Raw genomic sequence first — 13,482 nt, 5'->3', positions numbered from 1 at the left:
GTCCTCTTGAAGATGCGGCTGAGTTTGCAATGCCGCATGTGCTTCGTATATTCGTGCATGTTGCTTGGCTCACTGGATGTTCAGGCCTCCAAAATGTGGCCGCATCTCTGAAGTTGCGGTGCCGCATTCTCACCGCAAGTTGAGGTATTTTGTTCAGCTCACTGTCATTTTTCTGGGCAAAAGATGCGGCCGCAAGTCCAACTTGCAGTGCCACATATTTGTCGTAACTTCTTTCTCTTTTGATTCTTTGGTTCTATTTTGTCCCTCTTTTGTCCTCGACTCACAAAATCTGAAAACACACAAAAACACGAACAAACACTTATAAAGACTACCCAAAAAGTATAAGTAGTGGATGTAAAAAGTCCTAAAATCCACGACTTATCACTCACCACTAAGTCTTATTTCACCAAGGAGTTCCATTTTATCGTATATCATCATCAACACCAAGTCACAACTCAATATTAATATACGTATGCAATGTGAATGTATGCCATGCACAATATCATTATCAACAGTAAGTCATCTGTCAACTTACCATATGAGTACTACCACGAGTATATATCACGATTCAGGTCTAAACTCATTATCCTTCCTTTCTCCGATGATATTTGTCACAATAAGAGAGAATGGAGTACAACGCGTATCACAACACAACAATTCAGGTAACAAGTCTAATCACAATAATAGGGCAACAGGCCACCATCAACAACAACCATCCTAATAGACCTCCATCCCGAATCGCCACAGTATGGATATAACTACGCCTTCACAATGCGTAAATAATGGTGACAAGCCCACATAATCAGAAGTTATACCAACCTAGATAATATACAACCATACATCTTGTCCAAAGACCTAGTCATGCTTTCTCCCGTCAATTCTACACAATATATATGTTTCACTAATCAAAGTCTAACTAAAGTAAGCCATAACCTACCTCGAATGCAGAACAGGAGCCACGAACTACTCCACACGAGCCTTCTGTTTCTGAAACGTCTCAGAACGATGGTAGTCTAGTATATAACGATAGACCATAATGCTAAGTAAGCAACATACTATCTAATCAACAAAAACATCAATTGGGGAAGAAGACCCAATTTCTTGTACCCTTTTCAAATGGATGCAACCATCATTAAATGGTACTTCTATCATAATCTCACTCCCAACAATCATTATCCTCCAATTTATAGGTTTCTAAACAATTTAACCCTTTCAAAACAGATTTTAGGCCAAAGTTCCCATTTTTATTAGAACCCTAAGTTTCAATACACAATTCTCATCATTAATAATCGAATTCTCATCCCAGGAAGTGATAATCTATACTCCTAGATGATTAGACAACAATAAAATCAACAACCCATCAATTATTTAAGGGTTTTTACTAATTCTAGGGTTCTAGGATTTTCATTCACCATTAGAGAACCTTAAACTAGGCATGGAACTTAAGGAAGAATGGTAAAGGAAGAAATAAAGGTAGGAACTTACCCTTAAAGATGCTTTCACCAATGGTTGGAATATAATTCGCCTCTTTCTCTCTTGAAAACTGTGTTTGGGTTTTTGTGGGTAATGACTTCGAAATTTTAATATAAAAGTAGGTTTCTGCACCTCCCCTCCCCTCCCCCCACGTCTTCGTTGTAGAGGTCCCTAGCTTGGTCTCAATGGCTTGGTCGCAGCGGTCACGAGTTTCGCTGCAGTGGACCTCTCGGTACAGCCCCCACTAAAATGACCATAACTCCCTCATTCGAAGGCGAAATGCGATTATTTTTGCTATAGCTTTTTAATTCTGATATGGATCGAATGGTTCAATCGAAACACAAAATAAAGGTCGTTTAATCAATATGGTGCCCTTAATTGCTAAAGGACTACGACGAAAACATCGAATACGGGCGAGACACAATCCGAATCCATCTGAAACTCTTCGAAACATCACCAAAACTTGTGGACAAGTCTAAAATCATCACACTAATTTGTTGGAATTTTCAAAACATTGACACGGGGTCATCTTAACCCTATGTTGACCGGGGTCAACTCTATCTCTTTAACTTAACTAGTTCCCCACCAATGGCTCAAATCACACTCAAACCTTTCGAGAATCAAATCAATGACTTTACTAAGTCATAAGTCATACTAACGGAACTTGGGGAAGGATTAACAAGGGTAAATGGGTTAAAAACACTATAACGAACAAACGGGTCGTTATACCCCCTCTCCCCCAAATCCCAACCACAGTCCAAGAATGCCTAATTTGTAGGAGTTGTACTTTAGTTAGGTTCCTTGTATAAGTACTTTTACAAATTTGGACATTAATATTTATAGGATAATTGGATTTTAAGGGCATAAAATTCGTTCAATATTTAAAGGATGTTTTGGTCAACCAACATTTATATTCATGCAATAATAAATAAAGAAAATTGATCACTAAAATTGTACACAATAGTTATGACGTGGCCATGTGAGGGGCATGTTTAGTGTATTTGTTTTAGAATTCTAATTCAAGAATTGTAGTCAAATAGCAATTTTTTGGTTGGATTCGAAGTTCTAGATATGTGGGAAAATATTACATATTACTACTTTATCCAATATGAAATAGTTTTACTATAAATGTTTTAAAGGATATAAAAGTCGTTCAATATTTGAAGGATATTTTGGTCAATCAATATTTTATTCATGCTTTTAAAATAATATAGATAGATATAGATAAGTCTGTCTTATTTCAATTGATTAAATTAGTCCAAGACTGCCTTATATTGATATTTCAATTGATTATATAAGTCCATTTTTTGTAATCCTTTCCTACTATTTATCACTTGACAAGTAGATTTTTTTTTAAGAACCACTAAGCCATGCTTAGTGTGATGTATTTTATTAATAATAAAAAAGGTCCAACAGTCCATTTAGGACCAAAACAGCCCATAAGTTCCGACAAAAGGAAACATCAAACAAATCAGCAAAAAAAAAATCTAAACCCTACTCCTCTAGACCCTTTAGCTTATCTTCCTTGTTGACTGCCAATTCATCGTCTTCAATCTCCAAATCTGGTGCTAGCAGCCCTCATTGATGAAGATATCTTAAGATTTCAACTTGATAAGCTCTAATTTACTCAGGTACGACTGATTTCCACCATTTGCCTTCTCTGTGCTGAACTAATAGATCCGCCATGATTGAATTTGTAACAGATCTTTAAATAAAAAATCTGCTATTATCTTGATTCCAGCTCTGTTTGATGTGACCTCATCTTGCTTTGAATTTGGTGAATCCTAGTGTTTTGATGAATATCTCAGCTTGTGAGGGCTGAAATATATGTTTTCCTCATCTGTATGCTTATAGAAAATGCTTATAATGTCTAAGTAGCACTTAATAGCCTTTGGTTGACCCCATTTATATGCCCCTCAAAGCTCTCACCAAGGACATGGTTAACAACCACCGGGAGTATGCCTCCAGACTCTAAAGTGGACTAAATAAAACACTATGTAGCAATCACTATGGACTTTCCATGAGGAGAATCATAAGCTCATAGGATCCCAAATTTCTCTCAATTTAAACTCAAAATTCACTCTGGAAGTGTTGCGATTTCTGACCTTCATATATTGTTAACTCTTCAAAAGAATGAGCCAAAGGCTAATACCACACGTTGGAGAGTTATCAATATTTGAATCACTTTGTCACTTCACATTCCTTTGGGTCTTCCATTCCTAGCATTTCTGATTCTCAGATTGGGTACCTGATTCTTGTCCAGGTTGAGAATTTTTTTTCCTGCACCAGGCAGCTCAGAAAAGCTATAAAATTTTGATGTACCTGCAAAATCAAAAGCAATGTTAGATAAAAAATCAGCCAGACTATTTCCCTCCCTGTATGTATGTTGTATTATCACATTAAAGTTCTCCATTGCTTTCTTGATTCTCCCAACTTCTGTGATTATACACTATGGTGCTTGCCATATTTCTTCAATGATATTCTTTAGCAACAATGAATCAGTCTCCAAGATTAGGGGATGGATCTCCTGTTCCACACAATATATCAAACCCTCTAGAATTCCCCTAGCTTCAGCCACTACATTGGTTGTATCGCCTATCTTTGCACATTGTGCATAAACCAAGTCTCCTTCCCAATTTCTTACAAAAAAGTTGTAGGAACTAGGTCCTGGATTTCCCCTTGAAGCCCCATCTGTGTTGCATTTAAACCACCTATTATAAGGGAATTTCCAGTGCACAATATTGCAAATTATAGATGGATTATAATTCTCCAGAAAATCAATTAAATCAGGCCAGATGAAAGGGATATTAATTAGCCATGGATATCTCATCTTGGCGAGGTAAAATAGATTGTTATTGATTTCATGTACTACTCTTTTGAAGCTTACCCTTCCTCCATGCCTCATGATATTTCTCCTCTTCCACAACTCCCACACAATCATAGCTGGCAAAGCTTGGATTATAGGCTTGAGCTTCTCTCCACATTTGACTTTCCACAGAGATTTAATAACTTGGTGTAATTGTACCATGTGAACTTGAATGCCTGCTGCCTCCATGAAAATGTTCCATACCCCAGCTGCAAATCCTCTTGTCAGGAACAGATGCATCATTGTCTCTTGTTGTTGAGGATTAATACAGCAGTAACACCTTGATACCACAGCTATTCTCATTCTCCTAAGATTATCATCAGTTGGGATATTTCCCTTCCATAACCTCCAAAGGAAAAATGATATCTTGAATGGTACTCCCTTGATCCACAATTGTTGAAAATCAGGGTGTATTTGCCCCTTCTGCCTTCGGAGTTGCCAAGCACTATTTACTGTAAACTGCCCTGTGCTTGTGGGCATCCACCATGGCCTATCCGATACCCCTTGAAGCTGCTCTATATAAATTTCCTGCTTAATATGTTTTATAATATCAGTGGGCAAAGACTCTTGTAGCACTGTATCTTTCCATCTTCAATGAGATCTGCTACATCCTCTAGTCCTTCATTGATAGGGTATTCATTGGGCACCACTAAGTGTAGTGGCCCCAGCTTTGTCCAGTTCTCATACCAAACATTAACTGACCCTCCTTTAATTTCCCACCAACTTTCATGCTCCATATCTTCTCTGGCTTCTAGCATCTTTTTCCACACTTAAGTTCCTCCTTTCCATTGAACCAAGGTAGGAATCACTTTCTTGCAATATTTTTTCCACATGTAGTTTGCCCATAGAGTACTGGTGGTTCTGAATCTCCACCAAAGTTTTGCAAAAAGTGCTTTAGACACATCAAATAAATATTTGAACCCTAGCCCTCCTTCCTGAATAGGTAAACAAACATCCTTCCATGATACCCAGTGTTTGCTTCTCCCTTCGTCCTTATTACTCCAGAAGAATCTAGCAAAGATCTTGTGAAGTTCATTCAACACACATTTAGGAGGAACAAGTACTGATAAGAGATGTAAAGGCATAGGTTGCAATACACTCTTTATTAATACTGCTTTACCACCAAAAGATAATAACTTGCCCTTCCACGAATGCAATCTCCCTTTAATCTTCTTGATAAGATCAGCATAATACACCTTCCTTTTCCTAGAGTGAAAAATGGGGCACCCAAGATAGGTGAATGGAAACCGCCCCCTAGTAAAAACTGTGATATCAGCCACTGATTGGATTAGATCATTTTCCGCTTTAGAGTACATATAGAAAGAGCTCTTCTCTTTGTTAATAAGCTGTCCTGAAGTCACCTCATACTTATTCAAAACTCCCATGATACTCTGTAAAGAATCTGGGTGAGCAGAAGCAAATATTATAGTGTCATCAGCATATGCCAAGTGGTTTAGAGGATTAGACTACTTTGGCATTCCATATCCAATATAATTAGAATCATCAAATAGAGAATTCAAAGCCCTTGATAGGACCTCAGCTGATAGAAGAAACAAAGTGGGAGATAAAGGATCCCCCTGCTTCACCTCCCTTGAAGACTGGAAAAAACATGTTGCCTGTCCATTCAGAAGTACTGAATACCAATTGTTGCATATTAACCTCCAAATCAAGTTAATAAAGTGCTCTGCAAAACCCATAGCCCTTAAAACATGCAATAGGTATTTCCAAGAAACCCTATCATAAGCCTTGGCCATGTCCAATTTGATTATCACATTAGCAGGCTTTCCTCTAATTCTAATATCAGACACAATTTCCTGTGTAAGCAAGAGATTTTCAAATATACTCCTTCCCTTTACAAAGCCTGATTGATTTGAAGAAATCAGAGATAGGATAATCTTCTCCATTCTTCCATGTACTACCCTTGAAATCACTTTATTAATGAAATTAGACAAACTAATTGGTCTCATTTCAGAAAATGTGAGAACAGGATGTCTTTTAGGAATAAGAACCAAATTAGTATGAGTGATAGACTTTGGAAGTTCAGCACCATCAAAAAACGATAATACTACTGCATGCACATCATTCCCCACAATATCCCAACATTGTTGATAAAATACACCTGTAAAACCGTCTGGTCCACTTGCATTGTCACCACTTAGAGCAAAAACTGCCTGCTTGACTTCCTCCTTTGATGGATAGGTGCATAATTGTATATTTTGCTCAAGATTAATCAATGATGGAATCTTTCTTAGCATTTCAAAGTCAGTAATGTCCCTTTCCTGAGTAAATTTTTTCTGATAGAATTGCACAACTTCTTGTTTAATTTCCTCCATAGATTCCAACCAAATACCATTTCCATTCTGAATTGAATTCACCTGCAATTTCTTCCTCTTCCCAGTAACATAATTGTGAAAGAAACTGGGGTTTCTGTCCCCTTCTGTATACCACACAAAGCCTGCTTTTTGCTTCCAATATTGTTCTTCTAGACTCAGGTACGTCTTTAATTCAGCTTGAGCCTTTTGAAGAACAATTCTGTTAATAATGCTAGGATCCTCTTCAAAGAGTGCCTCCTTTACTTTCACAATCTCTTCCCGTATTGCCAACTGTTGAAAGATATCTCCATATGTGTCTCTACTCCATTTGGATAAAACCCCTTTAAAAAATTTCAACTTCTGCTTGAAAGCCAAATAAGGAGATCCTGCAAAAGGTGTTATCCAGTTTTGCCTAACAGTCTCCTTAAAGGATTCATGCTGAGCCCAAAAGTTCAAAAATCTAAATGGTTTTATGAAATTAGCATCCTCTTCTCCACAAGATAAGACCAAAGGAGCATGGTCAGACCCTGTCTTTGATAGATGTTCCACTTCTATTTGAGGGCAGGTCTCCTGAAATGGAAGATTAACCACAACTCTATCAAGTCTTTTGAAAATACAATCCTCAGCAGCTCTCCCATTCCACCAAGTAAAAGGACTTCCTTTGAAACCCATATCATATAAACCACAAGAATTTACACAAAATGCAAAAATCTTCACACTCAGATAGTGTAACAGGCAGGCCCCCAAATTTTCATCCTCTGATAAAATAGCATTAAAATCACCTCCAACCATCTAAGGGAAGTCCATGGTACTGGCTAACTGGTACATGCTATCCCATAATTCTAGTCTTTCTTCTTCATCACATTTTGCATAAACAAAAGTAGCAATCATATCTTTCCCAATGTCTTGATGAAATAACCTCAAAGTAATTTATTGTTCTGTATCCATCAAAACCTCCCACTGTACATTTGCATCCACAAATATCCAAATCTTCCCATTAACATTAGAAATGACAGATCCTATTCCCAACAATCTTTTATATTTCTGAAGATGCCTACAATTTTGAAAAGGTTCCATTAAAGCAACAATGAAACACTTATATTGCCTTTGAAGCATGATTAACCTCTGAAAAGCCTATTGTGTATTAACAGGCCTTATGTTCCATATTAAAGCCTTAATCATCATTTATGCTTAGAGGTAGTAACTCTCTTTGAAGCCCTCCTGGTTTGTGATTTATCCTGTACTTTTGAATTTTTTCCACTCTTTGCAATAGCCTTTGGGGATAAACCAGCTTCAGTAGTGACTTTATGGATTAACTTAGGGTCTATCTCAGTCCTTTGATCCTCTTCTTATTGTTATGATTCCTTTATAGCAACATGCACTTCAACTTCAGTCACTTTATGAGCCACAATGTCTTGTAGCTTTGCATTTGGTGATAATTGTTTGCTCTGAGTATACAATTGTTTCTCCTTATTATCTACTTGAACTTGTAGCACTGTTTCTATGTTGTTCAACTGTTGTGATGATGCTTCTCCAGTAGCCTCAAGTTCTTACTTCCCATTATGAATCGTTATAGTTGTTGCATCATGTGGTTTACATTTCACTCCCATATGCTCTGTCAATTTGCCCAGGTCCTGCTCTTTATTTGTTACGCTATTGGCTGTATCATAATTTCCTGAGTCATTTCCATCAGAAATTATTGAATCTCCTCGGTTTCCACCATAATGAACCTTAGTAGATTCATAAGACTCTAGCATCTGAACTGAAGACCCCTGACTGCCTTCCACCTCTTCTTTATTTCCCTCAGTCTCTTCCACTCTATCCCCCTGCTTACTATCATATTCATCTCCACATTTTCCAGTTGAGAGATGTTGTGGACTTTCTAACTTACCAGCTTCACAAAATTGAACTTTTGAACTTTCTTGTTCACTACTAGATTTTTGTAATGATGTTTCCTGTATTTTCCTTTTCTTCAATTCTTCCCCATTCACCTCTTCCATCTGTGAAGTATTATTTATGTCTCCCATATCTCTTGATTGCTCCCCCATATCCTCATGTTCATTATTACCCTTGACCTTTGTTGGAGTGTTTAATTCCTTCAGTTCAACAATATCCCCTAAAGGTTCACCCTTGCTTTCTTCAGCCTTATTAGAATTCTGTAATTCTTCATTATCACCATATTGCTCATTCTTACTTTCATGTGTATTCTTTGCAGGATTTGGCTGCTGATCATCATTTGCTACAATTTTATCCTCTAGATGCCCTGACTCTGATAGGGCTGCAAATTGGTTGCTTGTTTGCAAAGTATTCCCTGGAGCTTCTACTTTCTTTCCCTTGCTACTGCTACCAGATGCATCATCTTTAGTAAGAATTCTATTATCTTTTATAGCATTCCAGTTTCCTGGATTTCCAAGCACTCTTCCACTATGTAAAACTCTGGCTGAGTTATGATATCCCCTGTAGTGTTGCTTATTTGTTTGTATGTTTCCTCCATTTTCTTTCTCCTTTGAATTTCTATGTTTTTGCTTCCCCGCTATTTTCTCCTCTTTATTTGTTTCCTTCCCTTGTCCTTGTTGTCCATCAGAAGCCCTTTCCTTGGTGCTTACTCTTCTTTTATTGTTTTTGTCCTGAACCTGAATAGATGCTTCTGTCCTCTTTTCTTGATCATCACTCACTTGTACCAGTGTTGGATTAATAACCATGCAATTTTCTTCATTATGGCCCTGTAGTTTACACTCTGAACAGTACTTGGGAAGGTAGTCATAGTGAATTTTAACCTTGACAGTTCTTATTGCTCCTGTCTTTTCATCCTCTATATCCATTCTCACTGAATTAGGCAGATCTGAGAGTAGATCTACCAAAACTTTGACCCTAGCACAACTAGGTCTAGTTTTGTTGATGGTGGCCATGTATAGATGTATTGGTATGCCTACTGCAGATGCCATAGAGAATAAAGCTTCCTTCATAAAGTAGATAGGCAATAGGTTTGGAAAAGAGATCCATGCCATTGCCTTAGATGTCTCCTCATCAATTTTGAATTTGGAGTCATAAATGAGTGGCCTAATTTGATATGAATATCCCTCCTTATCAGTAATATAATACGTTGGTTTTGATGTCAAGTTCACAAAATCTTCTATTGATGATAATCTTATAAGTACATGCCTGCTTCTGAAGAATCCAACCTTACATTTTCCTTTTATTCCACATTGTGCAGGAATAAGTTTGTCAAGTTGCTTCATCTCTGGCCATCCATAAGAGAATTTACCCACAACAGCATGTTGTAGTTTCTCGATGGTATTCATTCTTTCAACCTCCTCCTCAGTCCATTTAAGATATGGCTCCCCATGAAGAAAAGATATCTGCTTGATCTCAATTAGTGGAACAGGATGTGGAACTGTAGGCTTCAAGAGATTTACATATTGTAATTTGTTCTCATTCGGTTGTGTTATCACTCCTTCCTGAGGTGTTGCAAACGTTAATTGCTAGCCAGCCCTACCGGAGGACTGGCCACTTGCCGCAAAAGCCATAGGCAACTATCTTGAAGTAGGGTTTTGCATGAAAATAGGAGGTGAGAGAAGAGAGCTTTTATTTCAAAGTATGTTTAGTGTTTTGGTCGAGCACTGACAAGTAGATTTGTGGTCCCCGCTTGCTTGTTTTTATAACACAAAACATTAAAACAATAAGGCAATATTAAAGAAGTACTTACAATTTTTCCTAATTAAGATGCTTAGATAGAGAATAAAAAGGTAAAATGATCTCCAGAATGGGCGATAATAGCATGAAAAAAATTATCAACACTGAACTTTACTGCAGCATATGGTAAAACCTTTGCTTTCATTATCTTTTTATTGAAGATTTTGCACTTTACAATTACAATCCAAGTCAAACTTAAAGGTACGCACAAGCTAGCAATTCCAATATTTTTAAATATTTAATTTCTTTCTTGCAATCAATAAAGAGGAGAAGAGAAGTTTTTATTTTGACGATTGGAATTATCACAAAATTCAGGGTTGTACAGATAAAATGTTAACCATCACTCTAGCCAATTAAAATTTATCTCTATTTTTGTAGTTTGTGATGCTGATGCCTCCGAAATGAGCAATACTCAACGATGCAAAAACTCCAATAAAATAATGTGGACTTTGATATATGTACCCTTTTTATTTATGGTTTAAAACAAGCTAGTGGCTATGAATGCACTTGTCATGTAATAAGGTAGCATCACCTAACCAATGTTGATTATGTAACATTTAAATTTTCAATCACGACCAAAATGGTCCTTTCCATTTTTTAAATAATATATTTCGTAAAAGATGATAGAGAACTTAAGAATGTTTGCTGTAGTTATTCTACTTAACAAAGTATGAGTATAGTTTGAGTTTGTAAAAAAATAGTAAATATATTCGCGCTTTGTGCTATTATAAAAGAATTATTCAACCTATCAAATTATCGACAATCTAACATAAATTTAGATATTATTCCTTTTTTATGAGAAAAAATATTCCCATAATGACATATATTTGAGTTAATGCATAAATTTGGTATATTTAAAAAGATGCAAAAGGAACATTACAACATATAAAAAGATTTGAAATAAAATTACATAAGTCTCATTTTATAATTACTAATTATCATACAAATAAAATCATTTACATTATGTTTTGTTATATATTGAGAAGATAGAAATTTATATGAATGAAATATAAAATATCCTATTATCATTAAAGGGTCTTTTTATGTATAAAAGATAAGAGGTTTAATTATTATTCGCCACAGCCAACTGTAGGTGTTTTGTCGTAATTTTGCTCTTGGTATCATGAGCTGCATTCTAGGGTAATTTCAACTCATGTAAATTGTAACCATTCATCACAAAATTAAGTTCATTAAACTCATTGTAGAAATTATATCCGTAACAAAAGTTGAAAATTCAATTCCTAACAGTCAAACTTCCATTTGGTACAATTATAAAGCATGAATAGAACAACATTAACTAAGTATAATATTACGTCTAAAGATGTCAATCTCTAAGGAAATCCAAACTAAAAAAAAAAAAAACACGATTTTAAATTTCAAACTCATGTAAAAATACATAAATCATCAGTATGAAAAAAAAAATGAACAGTCTAAATTTATGTTTTATAAGAAAAAGTAGATACTTTTAATGCAGTAAATTCTGTGAGAAACTTTTCATTTTTAAAGATAAATAATTTCAAGAAAAAGTTACGTTTTCAAGTGACTTGAAAGTTCATATCCAAACTACTGTAACGCATCAATCGGCTGTGTTGAGTTCTAAGGCCCATTTTCCTATTTGAGACTTCATGTAGGTTCCTTTGGTATTTTATGACTTGTGAGTGTGGGTGACACGAGTTCCTACGGACTCAGGAGCGTTTCGGAATACTAGAACCAAAACAAAAAGTTTGGAAGTTAAGGATTGACCAAGTCAAATATTTGATTAAGCGGGTTCGGATTCGAGATCTGAAGGTTCCTATAGTTTCATTTGATAATTTTGGATTTGTACGAATGTTTGGAGTGCAACTCGAGGAGTTCGGTGAGTTTCGGGGCTAAAACTAAGACTTGGTTGCACCAGTTTTTTTCCTGATCCAGTAGATGCGTTCGCGATAGCGATACTTAGTACCGCCTTCACAGAGGCTTAGGTGGCAATGGGTTTCACTCGTGTGGGAATAATCGTGAGCGCCTGGCGACTTCGCTGGATTATTCTTCGGGATCGCGAGGTTCCCCATCACGGTCGCGAAGGGTAAGTGACATGGTAGTGTTTGAATTTCATATTTGAGGTTCATTTTTCTAAACAGATATTGGGAACCAGGGACTCGTTTTAAGTCGATTCGAAGAGGAAATTTCATCTTGAATTATTGTTTAAGTGATTTTAACTTAGTTTTGAGTATTTAACGTGATTACCTATTAATTTTAATCTCTATTTAGCGGATTTGTGTTGAAAATATTGTGGGTTTTGATATAAGTTTAAAAGATGATATATCATGAAATTGAAGATCGATTTAATATCGGATTTAGAACCAGTACTACCAGCGGTGGTTCGTCCAAGTTTTCTGCTTTCACTGCATGAAGAACCAGTAAGTTTTTATTTTATGATTACGCGCTATCTAACTAGTTTAGATTAATGTGCTATGTGTAATCCTTCAAAAGAGAATGACTTGAGGTCACTCTACAACCATATTTGAGTTGCAATTCACTTATATTAGAGTGAAGTTAATGTAAAGAAATTATAAGACTCCACAAGTGATCCGTAAGAAATCGCTAAGGCAATTGGTGATGGTAACACATAATCGATTCTAAACGAAAGTATAGTTAATACCGCTTAAATCTCCATGTTTTTCCTTCGCTGCAAAATGGATAAAAGAATATTTAAAAATTAAATCAAACATACTTAGTTTGTATCTCGAAAAACAAAATAACAAGTGTTTTGGATTGACTTGCAATTATTTAGAATAATTAATAACATTAAATTATCATGTTTTGTGTTTGAAGTATCTTTCTAGGAATCATATGGGAACAAAAGAAAACTCAAATGAAGGATCCGGGAAAAGATTTCTAAAAGTAATCTTTTTTTTTTTTTTTTTTTTTTTTTTTTGCAAAAAAGGTTTGTGCAAAACTGTGTTTGGAAAGTTGTAATTACAAAATTTTCTTTTTGAAATTTTGTGTGTGTTTTGAGCAGAAAACATTTTTTTTTCCCTTTGCAAACACTCTCAAACTACTTCTTCGGAAGAAAAAAAAGATCTTCTTTCCGAGGCACGTGAATCCAATCCATCTTTGAGAAGGTTCCATTTTAGCTTAGGCATATTATTAAATAGCATG

At 35.9% G+C, this 13,482-nt stretch overlaps 1 protein-coding gene across 1 annotated transcript; it reads right to left on the bottom strand.

Moving 5' to 3' along the window:
- Positions 1-3,667: 3,667 nt before the first annotated feature.
- LOC132613054 (uncharacterized) lies at positions 3,668-5,097 on the bottom strand. Its single transcript, XM_060327113.1, has 3 exons — positions 4,905-5,097; positions 4,024-4,854; positions 3,668-3,795 (listed from the first exon to the last, which is right to left on the bottom strand). The coding sequence occupies exons 1-3, from the start codon at positions 5,095-5,097 to the stop codon at positions 3,668-3,670; spliced, it is 1,152 nt and encodes a 383-aa protein (XP_060183096.1).
- Between the last annotated feature and the right edge of the window lie 8,385 nt (positions 5,098-13,482).

The sequence above is a fragment of the Lycium barbarum genome, chromosome 10 (assembly GCF_019175385.1).
Source record: "Lycium barbarum isolate Lr01 chromosome 10, ASM1917538v2, whole genome shotgun sequence".
Taxonomy (NCBI): domain Eukaryota; kingdom Viridiplantae; phylum Streptophyta; class Magnoliopsida; order Solanales; family Solanaceae; genus Lycium; species Lycium barbarum.
Note: the sequence above shows the minus strand (reverse complement) of the source record. Positions and strands in the feature narration are given on the sequence as shown.